General features: G+C 49.5%; 1 protein-coding gene across 4 annotated transcripts in view; it reads right to left on the bottom strand.

Moving 5' to 3' along the window:
* Positions 1–296: 296 nt before the first annotated feature.
* MAMLD1 (mastermind like domain containing 1) overlaps positions 297–23,891 on the bottom strand; it is a 121,730-nt gene continuing 98,135 nt past the window's right edge. For all 4 annotated transcript variants that reach the window (XM_045050448.1, XM_019824423.3, XM_023249496.2 and 1 more), the window contains 2 exons: positions 3,529–3,613; positions 297–2,535 (listed from right to left, as the gene is read on the bottom strand). In XM_045050448.1, coding sequence (XP_044906383.1) covers positions 1,382–2,535; positions 3,529–3,613 — 1,239 coding nt within the window. In that variant the 3' untranslated portion in view covers positions 297–1,381. The remainder of the gene's footprint in view (positions 2,536–3,528; positions 3,614–23,891) is intronic.

The raw sequence follows: 23,891 nt of genomic DNA, 5'->3' as shown, positions 1-23,891 counted from the left end.
TACATTGGCAGTGGGAGTCTCCCCCTGCCCCTTGCCCCCTGCCCCCAGTGCACTTGGTTCAGTGGCCTCGGCTTCCTTCTCTGGAAAATGAAGGGCTGCAGTGAAAAATAACGTGCTTCCGTGCTGTGATGCAGACTGATGGCAGAGGCAAACTTTTTACCCCTCGCCCCTCGGGTCAGGGCCTGCCCGGTGCACAAGGCACGTGTAGACTCTGAAAGAACCAAAGACACCAACAGGCTTAGCTGCCATGGCTTTGTAAGTACTGAATGCTCCCTTGAAAATTGAAAACATAGAGGCACTTTTCTCCTGGCTGTTTATTACAGAACAAAGAAAAAACGCACTGGCTTGAAACAGACGCCAGATTTCAAATGTAAAGGCGAAAAAGGAGGTGGCAATTAAAATGTGATTACACAGAGTCTGGACACTGAGAAAAAGTTTACAGAACACGTGTGGGTTTTCTATAACAGACACTTAAATATACATGACAATAATTGCAGATAAAAACCATCAAAGACAAACCCCAAATCAACTATTAATGTTTACAGACTCCCCCCTCCAACCACAGACCATACATGAAAACAAATACTGAAAGGCTTTAAACCAGGTACATCTAATCTCCACCCTGCAAGGTGCCACTGGAGAAGTGTGAACCTGGGGGTTTCTCTGTCTGAATGATAAACGGAGAACACTCTAGATCCTCAAGGTGGACAGCGCAGCCAGTGTTCAGCTCACAGGCTCTCTTTTCACCCCTCCCAAATCTACAGAACTCTTAGCCTCCTGGCAAATTTCCTCTGCGGGGCACTTGTAAAGCTTCTGCTGTAATATGCGCATCAGGAAAGAGCCAGCGGAGACCCAACAGGTTTGCGAAAGAGTTTAAGAGTTTAAGAATCACACAAGACGATATAATTTTTAGTGAAAATGGCAATAAATGGCCAAGGGGTTTCTACTTGGCATTTGTCAGTTTGTACAATGCCTCTTGGTCACATCCACACCTGCCATTACATCAAAACCATAAGCAACAACCACCTGGCTTCTAAGGTAGTGCTGGGGCTTAACAACCAGCTTAACAAGGTAGCGCTGGGGCAAAGAACACAGCCTGCATATTTGCAACAATGTATAGTAAACACAAACAATGCATAATAAACACAACTCTACTGAAACAAAAGCCGTCACTTTATTTACAAAGTCACAAAATGAAGTATAAATACTTCTGTCATTAACGTTTACGAAAACCATTTACAAAATTTTCAAATATGTACAGGTAGCTTGAAAAATCACCAGCTTTCCATTTTGTCACAGGTAGAGACAGGGATGAGCACAGGCTGATGCCACTCAAATGTGATGAGGAAACTGTGTGGCTGTGGAGGTGGCTGTGAATTTGCTATGGGTCCAGCCACTGCCTAAAGTGGTGGCAGCACAGGGTTTTCCACGGGCACTTAAAGCCCCCCGCGCTCTGGGCGGCAGCATCGTGGGCGGCGGCGTGCTCTTCCAAAATGTCGTCGATGAGCCTCAGGTCGCACACCCAGCCTTCCTCTGGGCTTGCGCTGGGGCCCTTCAACAGAGCTTCGATGAAATCCACCTCACTACAGTCAGGGGGTGAGATCAGACCATTTAGTTGGGGCTGGGGCTGGGGCAGAAAGTCATAGGGTGGCAGCTCAGGGGGGTTGCCCATTCTGGGGAATGGACCTGGGGACTGGCTGGCAGCGACGGCAGAGGCAGCGGCAGCGGCGGCGGCGGCGGCCACGTAGCTTGGCGGCTCGATGCCCTGTATGGGACTCATGGGACCAAAGCTGGCCATTCCCTGCTGGAGGGATTTGGTGGCATTGAGCGCAGGCACGGGACCCTGCACCGGGCTCTGGCCGAGGCTCTGGTTGCCCAGCGGGCTGAAGCTAGGGTCAACCAGAGCCGCACTCACTTTATGGCCTGGCCTGCCTCCTGGGGTCACCTGATTGGGGGGCGCAATTGCCTGATGCGGTGGAAATGTCGGGGCTACCATGGGAACTCTTGCGGGCGCCTTGGTGAAGATGGAGTTGCTATCAAAATGCTGCTGGACGCTATTATCTACACGGCTCAAGGCCGGTTCCCTTGAGACCGCTGTGGTCACAGCTGCCGCCGCCGCCCATGCAGCATTGTTGAACACTGCGGGCATTCTTGGCACACAGGGCTGTCTGAGCTGGTGGGGGCTCGGGGGCTGGCTACTCAGGGGCCTGGGACAGAACCCAGGCAGGGGCACTCTTGAGGGAGTGGCCTTGGGAATCTGCAGACGACGACAGACAGAACCGAGGCTACTTAGGGGGTTCTGGCCAAGGCGCAAGGGTACGGGAAACAGGGGGCCGGAGTTGAAAATTCCTTGCTGCTTGCCCGGAGTCGGTGAGATCACGCCCATGCCTTCATGGCTCTGGTGCCTGGTGGGTGGGATCATTCCTGGACTCAGATTGTTCTGAAGGAGCCCAGCTCTGGGTGGCATCATAGGCTGGTTGGATGGGGGGCTTGCCTCAGTCTGGTTACACTTGGACGTGACTTGTTCTTGGACGGCTACAGAAAGGGAAAAGTGGCGGTCAGTTCCACAGTCACCTTCAACTTGGGCTGCAGCTGCCGCTGGGGAGCTACTGGCCCGGTACTGATTTCTTGCTTTCTGCACTCAGCTCCTCAACTCTTCTCAACTCCCCTTCTTTCTCCACCCTCAGCTCTCCCCACGCACACACCGACATACGATCCCACTGGACTGAAAATGCCAGCTTCTCAGTCTGTCTTTTCAGGTAGATCATAAGCTCCACAAGGCCAGGGTCCGGGTCTGGTTTTATACTCAGCACTCCGTACACAGGCCTGGCCCTGCACACGCCTTGACAGTGGTCCACCCCTTGCCTCTGGCCTTCCTGGAACTTGTCTGTCCTGTCACTGCAGCTGAAGTATGGCCTGACATGCTACTCCAGCTTGGGCAGGGAGGACATTCGGCTGGTGTTAGGCCCAAAGGAACAGGGGTTTTTGCTGGAGAATGGAGGCAGCACTGGGCTAAAACCAGGTGAGGGCATTCTTGGCCCAGCCCAGTGTCGCTCCGCTGGCTGCTAAGTATTGTTTCACACCCATCTCCCCAGGTAGTGTGAAAGTTCCACAAAGTGGGGACCATGCCTGGCTTTTTTGTTAAGGACTGTATCCGCGGCCAATAAATGTTGAGCCCATTCAGAGCTGCCGTGGTAGGGAAGGGACCCCTGCTATGTGTGCAGGCTCTGGGAACCCCTGCCACAGACTCTTTGAGGAAGAGTGTCCTCAACCCCTGTCCCACTGCCCACACCTGAGGGATGGCTCAGGAATGATTAGAGTGGAAGGTCACTCCAGCAGTGGCTGGGGTGGTGGTGGTTGGGGGGCGGGGACAGCTGCATGCTATTTAACTGAGTTGCAGACCTCCCCTTTCTCCCTCAGGAGTTTCAGAAACACTGACAGTAAGGCTTACTCTGGAGTGAATTGTTCCCCCTCCCCCGCCCCCCACTCCTGCCTGCCCCTTTGGGAACAATGACCTTAACTGCTTACCTTGAAACTGACTCATCTGTTGGGCAATATATGTACTCCGCTGTTCAGGGGTCATTGCCATAAGACCTGATCTCTGCTTCTCTTGCTAAACAGAAGATGAAAAAGATGTGTTAGATAGTGGCTACCAAGAAACTCGGCCTTGGGATTGCTGCATGGGGGCTCAGGACTTGGCTTTGGTGTAGCAGAAAGCATGAGTGAACACATCAACACACACTTGCATGCATGCCCCACCCTCCCGCGCAAAACTCCACAGGTATAAACAAAAGTAGGATTCTGCACCTGGGTTAAAAAATCAACTGTGACAGCATAGGATGGGGGCGGGAGAGACAGAGCTTAACAGCAATAGCACACAGAGAAAAGATTCAGGCATTTTGGATGTCCTTCTGCTCAGGATGGGCCAGCAGTGAGATGTGGTCACCAAAAGAGCAAATGTAACATTAGGCTGCATTAATAGAAGCAGAGTATGTAGAAGGAGGGAGGTGACAGTCCTACACTCCTCTGCCTTGGCCAGACCATGTCTACAGTGCTGACAACAGTCTTGGCAGGCCAGCCTCAAGGAGACCCAGACGAACTGGCTATATTCTGAGGACGCTAAGCGATAGGGGTAGGGCTCGGACCCGGAACCACGCAGACAAGGAATGGCTAATCGAACCAGGGACGCCGTGGCTGGGGCAGAGCAGACTCTGGGCTATGTGGTGGTGGGTACCCCGCTTCTGCAGGGCTGTCACGGGGAAAAGGCTCAGGCTCCTTCTGGGTGGTCCTGGCATGAACGGCAGGATGATCACATGGTCAGATAAATGCATTGTCTGCCACCCAGAGTAGCCACTTACTGCCAACTTCCCGTCATTCTCCCGCCTGGCTGTAGGATGGGTAATTGGGACAAGCTTCCTGTCTCCCTCTCAGGGGACGGCTGGTGGGCTGGGGCAGGAGCCGAGCTTCAGGGCCGCAGTCTCAGCACTGAGTCTCAGTGGCCCAAGGAGATAGCAGAGAACCGGATGAGGGGCCGGGGGCACGACTTACCCGGAGACCCTCAGCCATTTGGTTCCAGGTGGTGACTGGGACCCAGATCTCGCCCACTGCCCTCTCTCTCCCCTTCTCAGGAAGCCTGCTCCACAGTGTGCTGGCAACCAAGGCAGCTCCCACCCCTTAGCCCATGTTTTGAGCTGCAACCCCCTCCCCAGATGCCAGAGGACTTGACCTACAACATGGGCTGCCCAGCGGGGCCTGCTTTTCTGCACCCAGTGGGGCTGGCGCTTCGGAGAGTGCTGGGATCCCAGCCTGGCGGCAGAGGACAGACACAAGGCACTGGGCAGACCACGCCAGAAGCGATTTCACCATCCTGCAGTTAGCCTGCTTCCTGTCTGGGCTCTTGTCCTCCTCCACCGGGGCAGCTGGATGTGGGCGGTGGGGGGCTGCTCCTGGGGCTGCCCATGGAGCTGCCCTCTTCCTGCTAGAGTATGGGGCACCCGGGGCCAGCCCACGCGTGCTCACTGTGCTGAGCCACCCGCACCCTTCTTTCGTATCATTGCAGTTAGGGATCTGGCCCCCGAGCAACACGGGGGTCACGTGGCTGCCCGAGGCAGGAAGCAGGGCATCGAAGCCAGGCTCTGCCTGCCACACTGGGGGCAGGCAGGCTTTCTGAAGGCAGGCCTTTCACCCTGGGCCAGCACTTTCACTTCTGCTCTTCCCTTCCATCCTTATACCAGCGGCCAAGAACTGGGCAGAAGATCCACAGCCCCCCGCTTACTAATGTGACATGTGAGGCTTAGAGAGGTTAAATGCCATGCCCAACGTGATATGGCTAGGAATTGCCGTGTGTCTCAACAGCAGACCCGGTGCTCTGGCCTCTCCAGCCCACTGCTTCTGGGGACCGGCTGCTTCTGGGGTCTGGTTCCTGTGGCTGGCTGGGTCAACACCCACCCTAAATCCATTTCCACTGTTTGCCCCATTAGTTGCCTCAAAGAACGCAGTTGTACAAGGGGTGGGGGTGGGGGCCAGGGGGCAGGTTGGAAGAATATAGTGCGCAACCGAAGAAAAAGCCAGGGAAGGGCAGAAGAGTCCAAAGGGAAGGCGGTAGAAAGGAAAGACACCCATGGGGCAAGGGGTGGAGAAACTGGGTGGTGTTGGCCAGATGAAAGAGAATGCTTCTTGAGCAGTCCGGCGTTACAGGGACCACGGGACAGTGCCCAGTGTTCATCCAAGGAAGCAGAAAATCCGGACCTTCCCAAGTTTAAGGGCAAATCTGGTCAGCGGCATGGCTACAGAAACTCTCAAGTTCACATAGCACGGTGACACCCGGCCTGTGGGGCTGGGCCTCTGGCATCCTGGGACACAGACATCAAGCAGGAGTCTCTTCAGTGGCCTGGGGCCTCCAGAGGCCAAGGCAGCCCTCTGCTCCTGGCCTGGTCCTGTTGGCCCTGGCAGAGGAGGCCTCCCTGGGAGGCTGCTTCCTTTGTTTTGCAGACGGAGGCCCCCATCCTTTGTTCTGAATCAATGTGCTCCAAAGATAAGCCCCAAGAAAACAGTTGTTGCCTTTTGACACTGACAATTGGAATCGTTGGAAAATGGAGAAAACAGGAAATGACAAATGTTTTCAGTGACCAGGAGGAAGTGATGGCTGAAAGTTGCTGCTTAGTGACAGACACTTGTGAATGATGGCCCAGGCAACCTGTGGCTTTTCATAAGCATGGTTCTGGAGAAGGTCATCAAATGACTCATTTTTCTAGTGCCGCAGTTGTGGAGGTGTCCTATTGTGCCAGGTGACACTGACAGAGCAGTGTCAGGTGAGTGCTGTGTGAGCCTAGCTGTGCTTTCCTCACGGAGAGAGAGAGACCAAAGGCTGGCCTGAACCCCACCACTGTCCCCTGGCACAGCCCAGCCTCACACAGCGTCCCCCACCAGCAGGCCAGGCCAGACGCTGTGTCAACTTCACCCTTCAGCCACCGCAGGTGAGTGTGTCCTATAAGGCCCAGTGCAACCACCTGGATGCTTTCTCACCACTGCAGGGAAAGTGGTTGCCAGATTCAATCACTTAATCAGAGGGACTCTAAGCTGGATGGGGGATGGGGGAGAGAAGGAAGAGCAAAGGACCAGTAGGACTCATGGACAAAAGCCTACAAAGGGTTTCTGGATTTCAGCCAGATTCAGACTGAGGTTACTGTCCCCAGGACCCTGTAGGAGGAGAGCATTCTGACTCAGAAGGGGATTCCAAAGGAATAGCTCCAGGGGGATGGCAGGGAATGGGCCCAAAGCCTTGTTTTGTAGAGCACATTGAGGGTGAGAAGGAGTGGGGGAGAGGGAAAAAGGGAGATCTTTTTCTGCTTTTAGGTAACTAGGCCTCCTTTCCAAGCAGACCCACCCCCTGAGTGTCCCCAAAGGGAGCCAGCCTGCTTGGCCACTGAAGGCACTCAGCTACCTTAAAGGTTCAAAGGTTAATGAGTTCTACTGTGTAGGTTTGTTTATTACTCCACTAGGAAAATCACCTTCTTTTGTAGTTTCTGGAAGCTAGATTTGGAAACAACTCACCCACCTTTTGACTTTACTTTTGAAATGACAGGAAGACAGCTTTCTGCCTGGAAACTATAAAATCAAGATCAGAATTCTTGGGACTCTTGCTCCCATGGGGGTGGGGTCCCCTGATACCCATGGGCTCTGGCTTGTCATGGCCGATGGATGAAGACAGTCAGATACTTCCATCGGGAGCCCTGTTTTGAGGGGGTGTTGACTCTTTTCGGCTATAATCCTCCTCAGTGTCCTTCGAAACCACAGGGGCTTTTTCCTACAGTGAATGACAAATGAGGTTCATAGTTTCCTGGTCCCTCCTAACTCTCAGAACCCGTGACTCAGTTTCTCCAGGAGGCCTCTCCGTGGACCGCTAAGGCCAAGATCTGGGGAGAAGGGGGTTGCTGAACACCTGTTCTTTTGAGTTGCCTTTGCTCAATGCCCTTCCTGGTCCAGAATGCACCCAGTGACATGTGGGCCTCAGTGGCTCTGGAGCCCCCAGCGTGAACATGCTCAAGGACCGGATGGGAAGACAAGGTTTACTTAGCAGCTTGTCAATCAGCGGACAAACACTTCTTGTGGGCTAGCGCTGGGCTTCTCATTCTTCTGGAGCTTATAATGGAGGGGGAAACTGACAAGATACAAGTCAGTCAAGGAAGATCACTTCAGATGGTGACACGTCTTCTAAAGAAGATAACGACAGAGTGAAGGGATCAAGAGTGGGTGGGCACGGCAGAAACCTTGGGTCAGGGCATGGGACCCTGAGGGTAAATCAGAGCCTGCCACACTATTCTCTAAGGTGAAGCCTGGGGCAGCAGTAGTCTGCTAGGGTCTTTCTGTGCCCCTCCCGGCCCTTGGGGTTCCTACGCCAGAGACCTCCCCCAATGGAGACGCTGCTGCTTTTGGGTCGGAACCCATCTGAGGCTGTCACTGGTGGCTTCACAAAATCAATGCCACCAAAAGCCAACAGCAGAGAGCTGTAGCTCAGGTTTTTCACTCTCCGGTTTTCTGTCTTTGTACTTGATCTCCAACTGCATGAACTCTATTCTGACTCCTCCTCCGTCTTGGTGGTTTCAGGGCTGCCTGGTCCCGGAAGGGCTTGGCCTCAATGCTGGGAACAATCCTGGGGCAGAGGAAACAAACGTCTTTGCAGCTCACCTTTCTTCTTCCCCTATTGTGCCTGCGTCCTCCGTCTCACACTGAGTCTGGCCTTCCTGAGTCATGGGCTGAGCTGGCAAGGCTCTGTCCCTCAAAGCCCCCCAGGAGGGTCCAACTTCCAGAGATTCTTAGGAAAGATTTGGGGGCCAAGCGTCTGCCTGGTCCTCCACTGCTTGGTGGAAGGCGTTGCCTCGGGAAGAGACATAATAAGGTAGGGGCTAGGAATTTGAGGCAAGCTAGCTGGGATCCCCTTCAATGTTTGACTTCTGAGGGAAGGGAAAGGCAGGGAAGACTAGGGTGGAACAGTGACATCCTGAGTGGACCATATCCCCATCCATTTTTGCTAATTCTGTTTTCCTGGTGGCTTTGTGCTGGACGTGATTTCTCAGGTTTCAACTGAAGAGCGAAGGGCTGAGGAACACGGTGACTCTGAGAGCACACACAGAAAAGGGGGAAAGAGGCAGGAATCAATAGACCTTGAGCAAAAGGCACTGCTTGTTCTTCCCGGCTGGGGCTGGCAGGATAAGGAGAACAAGGCTGTACCTACCAAAGCAGAACTTCCATTAAAGGCCAGAATCCCGGCGCCCTTTCAGCTTGATGACCATCTTCTGATCACTATCACTTAGCAAATGCTCATTTCGCCAGTTTTTTTTTTTTCCTGCAGATAGGGCAGATGTCCTGTGCACACTGATATTTTATGTACCAGAACAACATTTCCACGACCCAAACGATACACCCTGCAAAGGCCCGCTCTGGCTGGCATCCACCATCTTGCTCCCACCACCGCTAATGTGACTCTTCAAGCGGTTCCTTCTAGGCTGCAGGGGATGGTCCAAACTCACAGCCATTGTGGACAGGCTTGGCTTGGCTTCCTTCTGCCTGCTTTCCTCTGGCTGCCAGTCCTCCAGTGAGGTGATCCAACTTCCCACTTTTAGGGCGCATGAGTCTGGAGTGGGGTCAGAGAACACTGTGGGGTGCAGAGTCCACAGCGGATCGCTGGCAGGAGAGGCAGTTCCTGAGTACCCGCTAGGCACAGAGCAGGCAGGTAATGGAGGGTATCCAGAGGTGCAGAAGCAGAGTCCCTGTCCCCCTTGGGCTCACAGTCTGGCCGCAGGGACAGACAGGCAAGGAAAGACCCGGGGTGCTGGAAGGCGTACCACAGGGAGGGAGTAATTGCAACCAGGGCAACCCCCACTCATTTCCCTGGAGGTGAGGCTCAGGCGCCTGGAGCACTCTGCTTGCTTGGGTGGTCTCTTTGCCAAAGATGGGCTGGGACACAGTAGAGAAAGCACTAGAAATCCCTCATAGGTGTACAAGAGCTTTATGGGCTGTCACCTCCTGTGTTCCTCCCAACAACCCTGTGAGGCAGGCGGGCAGGCTGAGCAGGGGACTGCGCCCCAGTTGACAGATGAGAAAGCGAGGCTCAGGGGAAGTGACTTACCTACAGCGTCGCAGCTAGGCAGTAGTGGAGCGGGCACCTGCCTCCAGGCCTTCGGATCCCAGCCGCCCCAGGGCGCTGCCTCTGAGGTGCTGTACGAGGAGGTGACTCGGGCCAGCTCATGAGCAAAGGAGCTGCCGGGCAGGAAGGACTCACTCCCCAGGGCCTGGCAGGATGGGGGCTGTCGCCCGAGGCTGACCTGGGGGGGCCTGGCTTCCCCAAGCTTGCAGGCTTTGTCTACATGAGTCTACAACAACCGATTGAACAATCCATCAGCTGTTTGGCCACAAAATGGTCCTGACTGATCTTGTCACTGCCATGACCGCCTGCCTAGCTGGGTCCTATGAGTGTGGTGCTTATACACACCACCTGGTCTGGGGCCACAAAACCAAACAGCTTTGCGCTCTTAATTGTCATGGGTCACAAACTCCTTTGAGAATCCATTAAAAACTATGGTCTCTCTCCACAGAAAAAGCACTCCCAGTGGTGTTTCCCCTTTCCCGGCCCACCAACATTTTACATATAATCTCAGGGGTTTTCTGGACACTTAATACCCATCCAAGGATCTCAGTTAAGGATCCCCTGCCTTGATCAGTCATTGTTTTGTTGGAAACGGGAGGAAAGCTAGGTCACATAAGCTGGTTCATCGGCAATGACCTTGACCAATCCCGATCCCTCCCATCCCTTTACCGCCCCCCACCCACCCAACAGAGCACACAGTTCTAAACTGGTTTGTAGGTTTGTGTGTGTAGAAATGTTGAGGAATCTGCAAAACCAAATGGTGAGTGCAAAACCAAACAGTTAAGTGTAAATCCCACAACAGCCAAGTCCTGAACTCTAGCCCTCAACGCACTTCACCTTACCAGGGCCCCGAGGTTTTGGGACTTGTGTGTGTGTGTGTGTGGGGGGGGGGAACCTTTCCTTTCTGTCATGTTTTAGATGACAGGGATTTCACCAGAACTGAACATATGACCCGATTCTTTCAGCTAACAAACAGCAATTTAAAAACCTCACACTTGATAACCGTGTCAGAGAACATTTCAAGACTCAAATGAGCTGCTGATATAGCCCTGACATCCTGATGAACACACCGAGCGCTTGACACAGCCTCTTCCCTCTCGTGCTGTAACACCTGGGCTGGGAGGCACGATCTGTGTCTCCTATCACCCCAGTAGAAAGGGAAAGCTTCATCCCCCAAACTAAGCTAACCAGCTGGAATCAATTCAATTCACTGCAATAAACACTAAGCACCTACCGTGCACGGGTCTGTGCCATGGACACTAGGCCGGTAGATATTTGGATGTATCGTTTGAAATAACACTAAACATCGCCACCACTGATTTTATTGAGCATTTGCTATGCACCAGGCACTGACCCAAGTGCTTTCAATATGCAGTCTCACTCGGTCCTTTAAGGAGCTGTCTCTGAGGCAGGAACTACTATTGTCCTTATTTCACAGATGAAGATGCTGAGGCCCAGAAAGGTTAACTAAGTTGCCCAAAGTCACACAGCTAGTTAGGAGCAGAGTAGGATGCAAACTCAGGTTCGCCTGGTTCCCAAGCCCACACGTAGTTTGCCGTGGTGTGTGTGTGTTCAGTCATTAGCTTACCAAACACCAAATGCATTTTGAAATGTAGAAACTATTCAAATGCAGCATTCAGAAAAGTTCAAAGTTTTACAAGGGCGGTCCAGACAAATTCTTAAGAACAAATTATAGACTTCAGGAGGGGACTGGGAAGACATTCTAACTACCTGGAGAGTTTCAGAGAGTACACCCATCCCCCAGACAGATACAAAACCAAAAAAAAAAAAAACACACACAAAAAACACAAAAAACCAAACCAAAACAAACAAACAAACAAACAAACAAACAAAACAACAACACAAAATATCCTTAGCAAGTAAAGTCCGTGCACTTGGGAAAGAAAAGCTCTTCACCATCTGATGGTGTACCCACCGCGCAGGGCCCAGTGCCCCTCCTCTTGGGGCGGTTCACTCGTAGGGAGCTCAGCTCCCTGGCCATCTGTGGCTCCGGTTTTTCAAGCTTCAGTTTGTCCTTGGAGCAAGGTCATCCGGGACGTAAGCAGAGAGGTCGCTTTCTACAACTGACAATTCTTAGTGCCCGCACACCTAGCTCCTTGATAATTTTACACACTATTTTATAGCCACATTGGAGTTTTTACAACCCCCAAATGCAAATATTACTAGACCTCTGATTACTCACCCGCTCCATGACGACACAACTGAAAAGCAATGAATAGGGCTTATTTGTAGGGAACTGAACCATTTCAAGCTTTTGCTCAGGAATCCCTGGTAGCTTCATGTGACTTGTAGGATATTAGTGATGGGTCAGGAAACAGGACCCCCCATCAGTGTTAACATACGCTTGCAGTGCCTCAGTAGTTTATCAGGCAGAAAAAACTGCAGATGGCACATGGAAATTACCAGCGGCGGAAGATGCCCCAACAGTGTGGGCAGTTCTATTTCGGCAGCAATTGGGAGTGGGCCTGGAGCCATTCATTCGAGTGGAGCAGAATGGGAGCAGGCACTTGGTGGACCAATGCAATCCCCAGTTGAAAAACAAAACACATAAAATACATGAGATTCAATCTTGACTGTGACTGACTAGCTTTATAGCCGATGCTCATGTGTCTCTTCTGTTTTATTTGTTTTGGAAAGAAATCCTGCTTATCACGTACCCTGTAAGCATGAGGCCTAAGTTTCAAAGAAATGGTGGTTAGGGACATTTCAATTCCTTGAGGTTTCCAAATGTAAGGTAAAGCCATCGCTTTCTTTGGAATCACTGAAAATCTGAGAAAAGCTAGTCAATGAACAATTGGTGGGTACAGTCACTAGCTCTTAGACTGGCTGGTTCCACGTGACTCCAGATCTCAGAGAATTAGACCATAGGTGGATAGTGTCTGAGAGTAGTGCCCAATTTCACAGAACTCACAACCATTCAGTTCCCTGGATCCTGAGGTTTCCATGGTTGCAAGAGAGCCTGCTGGACTGAGGTTGGCCAAAGGTCCCTCCCCCTGAAAAATCCTCCAATGGCTCGCAGCTGCCTAGAGATGCAAGAACATCCTGTTAAATTCTGCTCTTAGGGCTGTCCATAACCTTGGCCTCCTGTCGTCTTGGCAGTCAGGTTTCCTGTCCCATGGTGTCATGTACTCTATCCTCCAGTCATGGCAAAATTTCCTTTGAGCTCATCAGATGTCTCCAGACAGGCTGCCATGTGTGTTCAGCCCTCTGAGCTTGTGCCCCTTGATTCACCCAGCCTGGAATTCCTTTTCCCCAAGTTTTCACTCTGGGAATCCTACATGTCCTTCGAGATCCAGCCCCTCCACCCTGAGAATTCTGCCTCTCCTTCAGCCTAGCTCCTGTGGCTGAACACCTGTGGCTGACTGAACATCCTTGCTGGACCAGGTCTTAATTATCTCTGAATCCCTCTGGTGCCCAGGTAGTGCCTGTGCCTTTGCCAGAGGCTCAGCAAATACTCAAAGTCCAAATGACCTTGCTCTGTTATGAACTTGGCATGATGTCCCAGGGGCTTGGGAGATGGTAATCTGGTGAGAACCGTGCCGGCCTCTTTTTGGGATGAACCTTACTGACAAAAGGAGCCTTGACCCTCACTGAAGCACATCTACTCATCCTTTTTTAACATTGTCATGTTAATAAAACCCATCCAAAGAACAGAGAGGAATCATAACCGCACCATAAAAATAACATCAGCTAACATATTTACTGGGCACACACTGTGTGCTAGGCACTGAACTCTGCATACATGCAGTTGAGACTGTGGCTAGTTTACAAGACAAAGAAGTAGAGATACGTTTACCCAGGGCACACAGTGGCAAGGAAGGGTACAGACCCGGATCTGATTTACAGCGTGGCTAAAACCCAAGCAACTCCTGGGTCTGGAAGTACAGAGGCTCCTTCTCTGCACATGAAGAGGAACAGTAAGGTATCCTCTTTCGTTTACAGTGGAGTAACTGCACCTTGTTGGCTATTCTGTGACATCATTGTAGCTCAAACGGGTTCTGGGACATGGAGCGAAGATTATGACTAACCCCCGTAGACATTCAGCTACTTTGCAAGAAGCGGATGGGTGTTCTAACTCTATAAATTATTGGCTAGATTATATATTGGTCCAGTCTTCTCCACCATGGGGATTCAGAAGGAAGTATATGTGTACTCACAAAGTTATAGCTGTGTACTATAATTCCACCAGCTTCCTGGAGCTTGCGGATTTCTAGCCCCCATCATCCAAGAGTTCAGGTAATGAATCTTGAACTCCTTTCTTTCTTTTCTCTGGCCTTTACTAACCATGTAATAGAGGTGAGCAGAGAAAGCCCAAGAGAAGGACCCTGGAGGCTTGGCACAAATGCCAGAGACCCTCAGAACCCAAGGTCCTTCAAGAGCTGGGCCGACTTCAGAAGCCAGCTCCAGTTGTTATCCAGGTAGTGCAAAGAGGTCAAGGTGGAGCTGTGGAAGAAGCTGAATCTTTGGGCATATTGGTGAATGTCCCTACGTGTCAGAAGTGACAGGAGACAATTTTGTAAATGTGAAGTAATGCATTAGGAAAACAGGAAAAATGTAATGTGAGTTAGACTTCTTGGTTTTCTGCTTGCCATTTCCCTACTTGGCCAAGTGCAGATGAGAGTTCAATATATCACAATTACGTGTCTGTTAATAATAACACAAGACAGCTATACAACTCAAGTCTGGGATTTCATAAGGAATAAAATCCCAGAAGCTCTATAAGCAGCATTGTCCCACAGAACTTTCTGAGATGATGTTGAATCATCCTCCCAGAAAGGAAAGAAGGCTCTATACCTGTGCTGCCCAATATAGTGGGCACTGGCCTCACGTGGCAAGTGAGCACTTGAAATGTGGCTACTGCAAATGGAAAACTGAATTCTTAATTTTATTTACTTTTAATGGATTAAATTTATTTAAAAAGCCACATGTGGTTGCTGCCTACAATACTGGAAAGCACAGCTTTTGGCAAGGCGGCCAAGAGTGCATTTTGGCTCTGGAGACAGAGGTTTGGGCTGGGGTCATGGACTTGCTGCTTCTTAGCTATGTCATTGTAAGGAAGTTACTAACTCTTCTGTGTCTCAAGTGGTAGGGATTGTGAAGATTCCTTGAATTAACACATATGCAGGGACTGCCTGTTACATGCACTGTCTGAAGACTAGTGAGTGGTAGTCTTCATTAACAGTAACACTTCTGCCGTATACTGAGCACTGTTGCGATGCTCCATGTGGTGTCCCAAGAATTGTTCAGGGATTAGCCTGGAATCAGACATGCTACTTTAAGCATGGTTTGGCCAACACAGTTCAACAGGGCCATCACCTCTCCCATCTCTTGGTAACCCCTTCTGGGGGTGTCTTTCAATTAATTTTTGGGACAAACCTATGAGGAACGTACTATGATGAACCCCCCGTAAATATGAGGAAACTGAGGCACAAAGAGGGTAAGCAACTTGCCCAAGGTCACTTGTTAGTAAGTGCCAGAGCCTGGACTAGAACCCAGATATTGTTTGACTTCAAAGCCCACCCTGAGTTTTGCTCAATCAAGTGGCCCAGCTGAAACCTTTGCTATTATATAACAAGCAGACCAGCAGCAAGAACATTCTGGAAGGCCCTGAGGGGTCCACAGCTGTGAAATGGCTGCTGGGTTGGCTACTGTGTGGCCCACATGTTCTTTTTGCAACAACTGTATCCCCAAATTAGGAGAACTCCAAGTTGGAGCATTTCTGTTATGATACATGTGGTACAGGGGATGAGAGGGAGCTAGGGCTCACTAAAGAGATTCTGCTAAGAACTCTAGGGTAGCACCAATCCCACCCACTGGGCGAAGCTTTCCCGTAAATTTGCATTTTGTTAGAGTGTCCTTGGAGCAGCGTATTCTGTATGCAAGAGCTGGAAGAGTTTGAGCTTTTCTGGATTTTTCCCCTTTATAAATGTATATTTAACCTTAATTTTTCAAAGTTTAAATGTCTAAGGCTGACTAAAATTGATGAGGTCCAAAATCAAGTTCACTTAGTCAATCAAGTTCTCAGACTTCAAATTTAATCACAGGATTAAGTTCAACTGGTAAATTGCTACTTTGCTGAGAGAAGAAAAAAAAAAGCCAAGAACACAAAAAAGGCAAAATCAATAATGTATACATCAATTAAGGAATGAAGGAATAAGTATCTTTTCTGCAGCATGAATTCCAATGAGTAGGCAAGTGGCCTGAGAAGCACCTGGGCTAAAGACTGGCATACACCTCAGTATCCCTCATCGCGTGAGGCTCAGAGCAGGTCTGCGGTAGTCTTGATATTTAGGTGAGCTGTTTTCTGTGGGGCACTTCTGTAGTGTGGCCAGTGCTGCACCTGCTGTCATTAATGCTGGAAAACGAGATAGGAAAACTGGCTGGTCAAGGCTAAGTGGGCCACTGGGAATCATCACAGGAGCAAGGTGAGGTCTAGACCCCTGCTATGGGGGACATCAAGGGCGGGGCAAAACGGAGGCCATCAAGGCTCTCTGGAAGCTAGAGAGCCTCAGCAGCCAGGAGAGGCCTGTGGCACTAGTTGCTCTGATAGCTTCTGGAAGGTTCCTATTGTCTCATGACGGTGATGGTGATGGTAAAGCCCTACGATGTACTGAAATTGTACAACATGCTAGGCACTGAATAAAATGCTATACAGTTGTTATCCCATTTAATCCCCATGGCAACCCTGAAAGATGGGTACCATTACCACCCTCATTTTAACAGGGACGAAAATAAGGTTCAGCATAACAAAGTAACTTGCTCCAAGTCACACAGTAAGTGGCAGAGCTGGAAGCCAAACCCAGGTCTGGCTTACTCCAAAATCCAGGCTCTTAATTACAAATACTAACCCTTATGCTTATGCATTCCCACATTCTTTCCTCAGCAGTGTCTCCCTGCTGGGCGTAGTGAGCACTGCTGACAGGCCCCAGGGCGCCAAAGGAGCCATCCGACTAACCATCACATTCGGGCAACCGAGGAAGGGAGTGGCAGGATTTCCTTTGGAGACTTCCGGATTTAGACAGCAGATTTAATGCAAGCATCTAACTTCACTCCCTCCCAAAGCCCCACTAAAAGTGCGGTAAGGGTTTTGTTTTGTTTTTTAAAGGCACAATCCCATGAGGGTAAGGAGAACAGGAGAGAAGACAGCAGCACCATAGTTTCCCAAGCCAGTGAATGGCTAGACCAAGGTTAACGGACTACACAGCCTGAAGAAACTGAATCACAAGATGTCAGAGGGAAAGGCAGAAAAGCAGCTTGGTCTGAATGGCCTAATCTTCATTGGGCTCAGAGACAGGAGCTCCAGGTTTTCTCTGGAAGGAGGTGAAGGGGACAGAGGTGGCCAACGTAATGCAGTAGATCCTGGATCCCCTCCCTCACTCTATGTCTGTGGGTATCTGCCTCTCCTTGACCCTGGCAAAGGTCTGGCTTGACCATTTGCTTCTAAATTCCTGCTCTGCCTTCCAGATCCTGCTGCCTGGATCAGCTGAAGACACTCAACTTCACCCCACAGAGGTGTCCTGTGTTCACCTACACCTAAATGCTGGAGGAACTCGAGGCAGGCTGTGGTGAGCTCAAAAGGAGACACAGAGCAGCCCAATCCCTTCTGCCATATTTTCTGTGTGTCCAGTATCATGCCCATAACTCTGCCAGGAGTCCTGATCGTGGTGGGCTCTATACGTGCCCCAGTCCACCACTGTCTTTGGCCACCAACTTCCCTAAAAGGGGAGCTGGGGGCAGACAGTGGCCAGGACTACCCAGCTTCTCTTCTTTCGGAAGCCTTCAGCTAACAGCAGCACTATGGTTCTTTGCTGCTTACGTATCTACCTCCTGCCCACTGCTCAGTTCTCCAAGATGAAGGGACTACTTGTTTAAGAGTTCATTAAGGAAACTATAGAAAAGCAAGAGAATGATTACATCAGAATCAAGAGAGTGGTCGCCTCTGCGGGGAGAGGCTAGGATCACAGAGGCACATTGGGGGTCTACTCAGGGGGTGGCAACATTCTATTTCTCAACCTAACTGGTGGTGACACAGGTTTTCACTTTGTACTTCTTTAAATTGTACATATGGGCTTTGCACACTTTTCTGCACCTATGTTATATTTCACAATGAAAGTAAAAGCTATATACAAAGCTTGGTGTCAGTAATGTGACAAATATATTTCTGCATAGGAAAAAGTGAAATGCTGTATTCCAACATGTTAACAGTGGTTATTTCTGGCTCATTTGTATATTATATATTTGTGTATTTTATTATCACACGGAGTTTGTGTTTTCTCTATACTTTCTTGCACTTTCCAAGTTTACTATGAAGAACACATATTACTCTTGTAATCAAGAGATCATAAAATGTATTGGAAAATGATGAAGTCCCCATCTAAAATTGAAACCAATGAGGATCAACACAAAATAGATGGGAGGAGCCATCAGTGGAAATCAGACAATAAGTACCTAAAGAGATTGGAGAGAAAGAGAGAGAGAGAGAGAGATTGGTGACTGTCTAATCTACCTAGGAAGACCTCAAACCTCATCAAGGGGCTTCAGGTGCATTCCTATATTTGACTCTTAGAAGTCAGAAGAGTTGTTATCTCTGGGAAATGGGAGGGGTACAGAAAAGGCTTCTAAGATATTTAAAATTTTTTTAATGTTTATTCATTTTTGAGAGAGAGAGAGAGAGAGGCAGAGAGCCAGTGGGGGAAGAGCAGAGGGAGAGGGAGACACAGAATTGGAAGCAGGCTCCAGGCTCTGAGCTGTCAGCACAGAGCGTGATGCAGGGTTTGAACTCATGGACTGCGAGATTATGACCTGATCCGAAGTCAGATGCTTAATGGACTGAGCCACCCGGGCGCCCCTAAGGTATTTTGAATGTTTCATTTCTCAACCTGGTTGGTGGGTACATGGGTATTGGTCTTATTATTATATGCTTTATATACTCTTCTGTATGTATCATATGGATTCAAGAAAACCAGGATTAGAAAAATCCAGGAATCCTGTAAACAGAAAATATGGTGCTATGTCAAAGGAACAACTCAAGTTCATAAAAAAATCATCATTGTTTACAAGTTAAGAAAAGTTACTTTGGAATTTTGACCTTATTTTCTTTTCTGTTGTCAATCCCATCTCTCTGGAGATGCTCCAGTCAGACAGGTTTAGGGTGAGGTCAAGGCTGGAAAGACCTAGTACAGCACACTCTTCATGAAATTTAGGGTTGGCCTGGTTTCAGCTCCCTGAACCCTGGCAAGAATGCCAATACTCCCAGAGCTCAGGGTTCCTTCCCCAGATTTTGTCCACAAGGATGTATAGGTGAACTGCAAGTGAACCAATGCTTTCCTGCTACCAATGCTTTCTCATGCCTACCTGTGTGCTCTCCTTCCTTCCCAACCTTTAAGGGGCATCATTCTCTACTTTCTTTTTACTGAAATCCTCATCTTCTGTCGTCTTCTGACCCATTCTTCCTCCCTGGGGCTAACACCTCACCCTACTACCCTAGCACTTTTGTAACTGGAGGGGAAATGAGAGATCACCTACTTGAGTCAACATACCCTGTAGATGGAGAGGTCCATGGTTTGCTCAAGATTGCCAAGCAATGGACAAGCCTTGCTCTGGGAAAACGGCCTTGGTGATCACAGTATCCCTCCTGTCAGGTAAGTACAGTGGTTGCCAAGGGCTGTGCAGAGTGTGTCATGAAGAGTATTGTTTAATGGGGACAGAGTTTCAGTCTTGCAAAATAAAAAGAGTGCTGGAGATGGATGGTGATGATGGCTGCACAATGTGAATGTACTTAATGCCACTGAGCTGTACACTAAAAAATGACCATTTCTATGTCATGTGTACTTTAACCACCATAAAAAAATCAGGGAAAAAAAGATTGCTGAGCAAGTTAAGGACAGAGAGTCTGAGAGACCTACAGGGAGCACCTGTCTGTTTTTGCAGGGACTCAGTCTCTGGGAGTGGGACCTTGCAACACGACCTTCTGAGAAATACTGCTTGCTACCAACTCCCTACCTGGTGGGTGGGGACTCTGGGGCTCATGGTAGGGAAGAGCTTCGCCCCAAGTCAGAGGAGACTAGAACTCAGCACTTGTGATTTCCAGTCCATGGTGCCTTCTTGCAACCCCTTTATCCCAAAGGAAGCCACTTTCCCTGGTCTAAATGTCAGGAAAGAAGAAAAGGGCAGGAAGAGTATGCAGTGTTGATGCGGGGCCTGGTGGGAACATGTCTATATGCGAAGCAGATGGCATGAAGAAGAGAAAAGGTGTCCCATACAGAGTCGACCTCTTTAAACCTCTCTGTGATTCTCAGTGAGAGCAAGAAAAAAGGGTACCCCACATTGCTGAGTTAAACAGGCAGAACAGTACTGGGAAAGCCCTGCTTTGTACACTGCTGACAGCCAGCACACCCCCACCATGGCCCGCATGTTCGAGCCCTGAAAATGGCCTGCAGGCTCAGTGCCTGACTCTGGGGTGGGCTCTCCCAATGTATTTTTGAGGAGAAGAAGTTTTGGAGGCCATGGTGAACACATCCAGAGGCAACTTGGCCAACTGGGCCGTCAGTAGAGCACCATCTGAGATGCGCAGGTGTGAGGCCAAAAAACCCACAAAAACAAACAAACAAACAAACAACCACTTCACTGCATCCTGGCTCTGCTGTGTCTCTCTCCCTGACTCTCTGAAATGTTTGCCTTCTTTTTCTTGTCCCAGCAGGGAGAGCCAGGACTCAGTGGCAAGAGCTCTCATTGGGCTAGGCCCTGCCAAAAGCCAAGCCAGCCTGGCCCTCAGCTTCTCCGGGAACAAAGAACAGCCTCATCCCTCTCTTGGCCCCACCAGCCTCCACTTCCCAGCCTTCTGGCCTCTGGCTTCCCCAGTGTTTCTTTACAGACCTCCAGTCCTTGCACAGATGTTCTAGTCATTAGCATATACAAATGGCCACTTAGCCCAGATTACACCAAGGTAAGTCAACAGCTTCAGCTCTGAGAGTTGTCATACTCTGGCACAGGAGAGGGGCTCTTCCCCCGGAGAATCTGGAGGACACTTGTATCCACTCAGCAAAAAGCCCATCTATTTGGCTTGGCAGCAGATAATGTGAGAACTAATGGAACCAATTTAATCCAGTAGCACCAATCAATAAGGGGATCAGTGATGGGTGAGGGAAAGTACCAGAGGGAGAGACAGGAGACCTGGGGTCTAGGCTTAGCTCCTCCTTGTGCTTGGCAGCTGGGTGGCCTCAGGTGGCCTCTCTATGCCTGCTTTTTCATGTGGAAAGTGTGCTCTGCCAGGGGCTATTGTGAGAAGAGGATGGAAGGAAGAGGGGAGATTCCTCAATATGGGCTCAGTGCAGTGCATGGATGTGGAAGGGCTAGTTCCACCTTCTGTCCCCATTCCCACTACTAACTATGAAGAGCTCTGGCCTGGAAGGTAGGTGACTGCAGTTTAGCCTGGGCTTTGCCATTAGCTTTATGAGCTTGAGAAAGTCTCTTGCCTTTTTTGTCTATTGAGATGATCTTTTTGTTGTTGTTGTTCCTTGTTTTACTAACAGGGTTCATTACAATGAATGATTTTCATAGGCTGAACCAGCCTTGCATTCCTGGGATGCAGCCCACTTGGTCATGGTGTCTAATCCTTTTCATAAGTTACTGGATTTGTTTTCCTAGGGTTTTGTTGAGAATTTTTGCATGTTTTTTTCCCTAAAGGATACTGGTCTACTTTTTCCCTTTAGGGCCTCACTGTGTCCTCATCTGTAAAATGATGTTGTTGAACTAGACAAACTCCAAGGATTCTTTCAATATTCATGTTCTCTGATTTTAGCATACACAACTAAAAAAATAGTGATTCTTAGGCACTAGACAGACAAAACTTATACTCTTCCTTGTGTAATCAAGAGGCTGAATATTCATTTGTTTATTTCCCAAATAACTGTAGTCCCTTCAGTCTGCCCCACTTCCAAAGCCTGGGAATCTTTTGATGCTTAGGATAGAAACTAAAGCCAGCCAGCTAATTCATTTTAAACTTCTTCCAAATGCACATGGTTGTATTTTCCTAGACCTGGGGTCAAAGGGTGAATTGAACAAACAAGGGGACAGGAGGGAAAACCAAGAATCCAAACACTAAATAAACAAACAATGAAGAAGCACAGTCCATCTACAGACTAATCAAACCAGCCTTGGCCTTGTCCTCCAAAGTAGTCAGTCTCGTTCTACCCCATGAATCTATCCTTGTAGCTATCTGTCTGCCAGGGACTCTGGGAAGGGCCTTCCAGTCATAGCTACTGAAGGAGGGATGTGGTGGCTGTGCTAAAGGCTGCTGGCATCTCCAGCCATGGGAGGCATAATTGACTGATAACCTCCAGAAGCCATCCCTTTGGATCTGTCACCGTATCTGGCCCCAGTCCCTCTCCCAGCCATTGACTGAACATAGCAGGTATACTACTAATGCAGGCCCACTCCTGTGAGGTACAGGTCTCTTCCAACAGCAACTTTGGCTCGAGGACTCTCCACTGGCCTTGCTGAACCTTTCCTGGAGCTGCACTGCAGTCTAACATTGTTCTTTTTTTATGTTTATTTATTTTTGAGAGAGAGAGAGAGAGAGAGCAGAGGAAGGGCAGAGAGAGAGAGAGAGAGACAGAGGATCTGAATCAGGCTCCATGCTGACAGCAGAGAGCCCCATGTGGGGCTCAAACTTACAAACTTTGAGATCATGACCTGAGATGAAGTCAGATGCTTAAGTGACTGAGCCACTCAGGTGCCCCTGCAGTCTAAGATTGTTCTTACCCAATCCCCCTCTGTCTCCCGATCATCATGGACCACCTACACTGTGGGCTGAGGCTCTCCCCGCCTTCTCTTGCTTCCTTTGCCTTTAGCATTCATAGGCTTCCCCTACCCTCATACATTTCTTATATGTCTAACTCCATACAGGTGTCTGCCTTTCAGCAGACCTGAACAGACACAAAGGAGCACTTGGCTAGTTAGCTCTTCTTGCTTTCCAAAAATATAGAGGAAACCCTTTTTTCTCACCCCCCGCCCTGCCACTCCCCACACTGCCCGTGAAGCACCATGGTGAGCAGTGAGCAACATGAGAAGCATTCTCCTGCCTCTTCCCTTAAGCACTTGGCTCACAGCTCAGAGATTTCATTTCTGTCTGAGTTTTATTGGAGTTTCTGTAATTTCCTGGGCCAGATATCTTTTTCTGTCATCTTCCTGCCTTACCCTAGTCATGAACTGGGCAATGCGAGTTGTGGGGAAACCCTGGACAAGTCCAGCAGCTCTCAGCAAACGCAGTACGACTGGCCTGCAGAGAAAGTTGTGATATCTACCATACTGCTCTCTCGACCTCATCAAAGCTTTGCAACACAGTAAATGGGTGGATTATGGGGCTGTTTTGCAGGAATAAGGGCTAGCTCTGGGAACTAGAAAGGCAAACATATACATAACCTACCATTAAGGCTGGGCAAACAGACATCCTTTTTGATGTGTGGACATCCAATGAGAATGGGTCCAGCAGTTACACTGAACTTAGGCACAGTTTTCAACGTCAACATCTGCAGGATATACTTCTAGTTAGTTTGTAGACTTGAATAATTGGCCTTCTCCAAATAATTTATTTTAAGGGTTTGGTTTGATTTAATTATAAAATTCTATTTAATAGCAGAGGGTTGATTACAGCAATGGTAATAAACTGTCAAGAATGTATGAAGTTCATATCCCATTCCCAGATTTGAAGCCACCTGCCTGCTTCAAGATGTAGAATTTATTTATTTCCCTACTTATTTATTGAAGTTGATTTATTTATTTTGAGGGGAGGAGGGGCAGAGAGAGAGGGAGAGAATCCCAAGTAGGCTCCGCATTGTCAGCACAGAGCCTGATGCAGGGCTCGATGTCATGAACCATGAGATCGTGAGTTGAAACCAAGAGTCAGATGCTTAACCAACTGACCCACCCAGGTGCCCCAAGATGCAGAATTTACGTGCTCAGAGTCTGTGTCAGAAGTCAGGGACTCCAGCTATTACTCAGAGCCAGTCATTTCATGGCCTTGTGGAACTCCCACTGCCCCAGTGGGTAAGTGCAGGGTTCACCCAGATCAGCTGTGTCCTGCTGCCTGGGGCATCCTGTGAGCTGAGGGGCCTCTACTGCCTTCCCCCAACCGCCTATCTCCAAACTGTATGGGTGTGGGATAAGAGGGAGCTGGGTGCTCAAAGGGCTGCTACCTATGGTGAGGAGCCCCAGGGTGCCTGGT

The sequence above is a fragment of the Felis catus genome, chromosome X (assembly GCF_018350175.1).
Source record: "Felis catus isolate Fca126 chromosome X, F.catus_Fca126_mat1.0, whole genome shotgun sequence".
NCBI classification, from domain to species: Eukaryota; Metazoa; Chordata; class Mammalia; order Carnivora; family Felidae; genus Felis; species Felis catus.
This window is presented reverse-complemented; position numbering and strand designations above follow the sequence as displayed.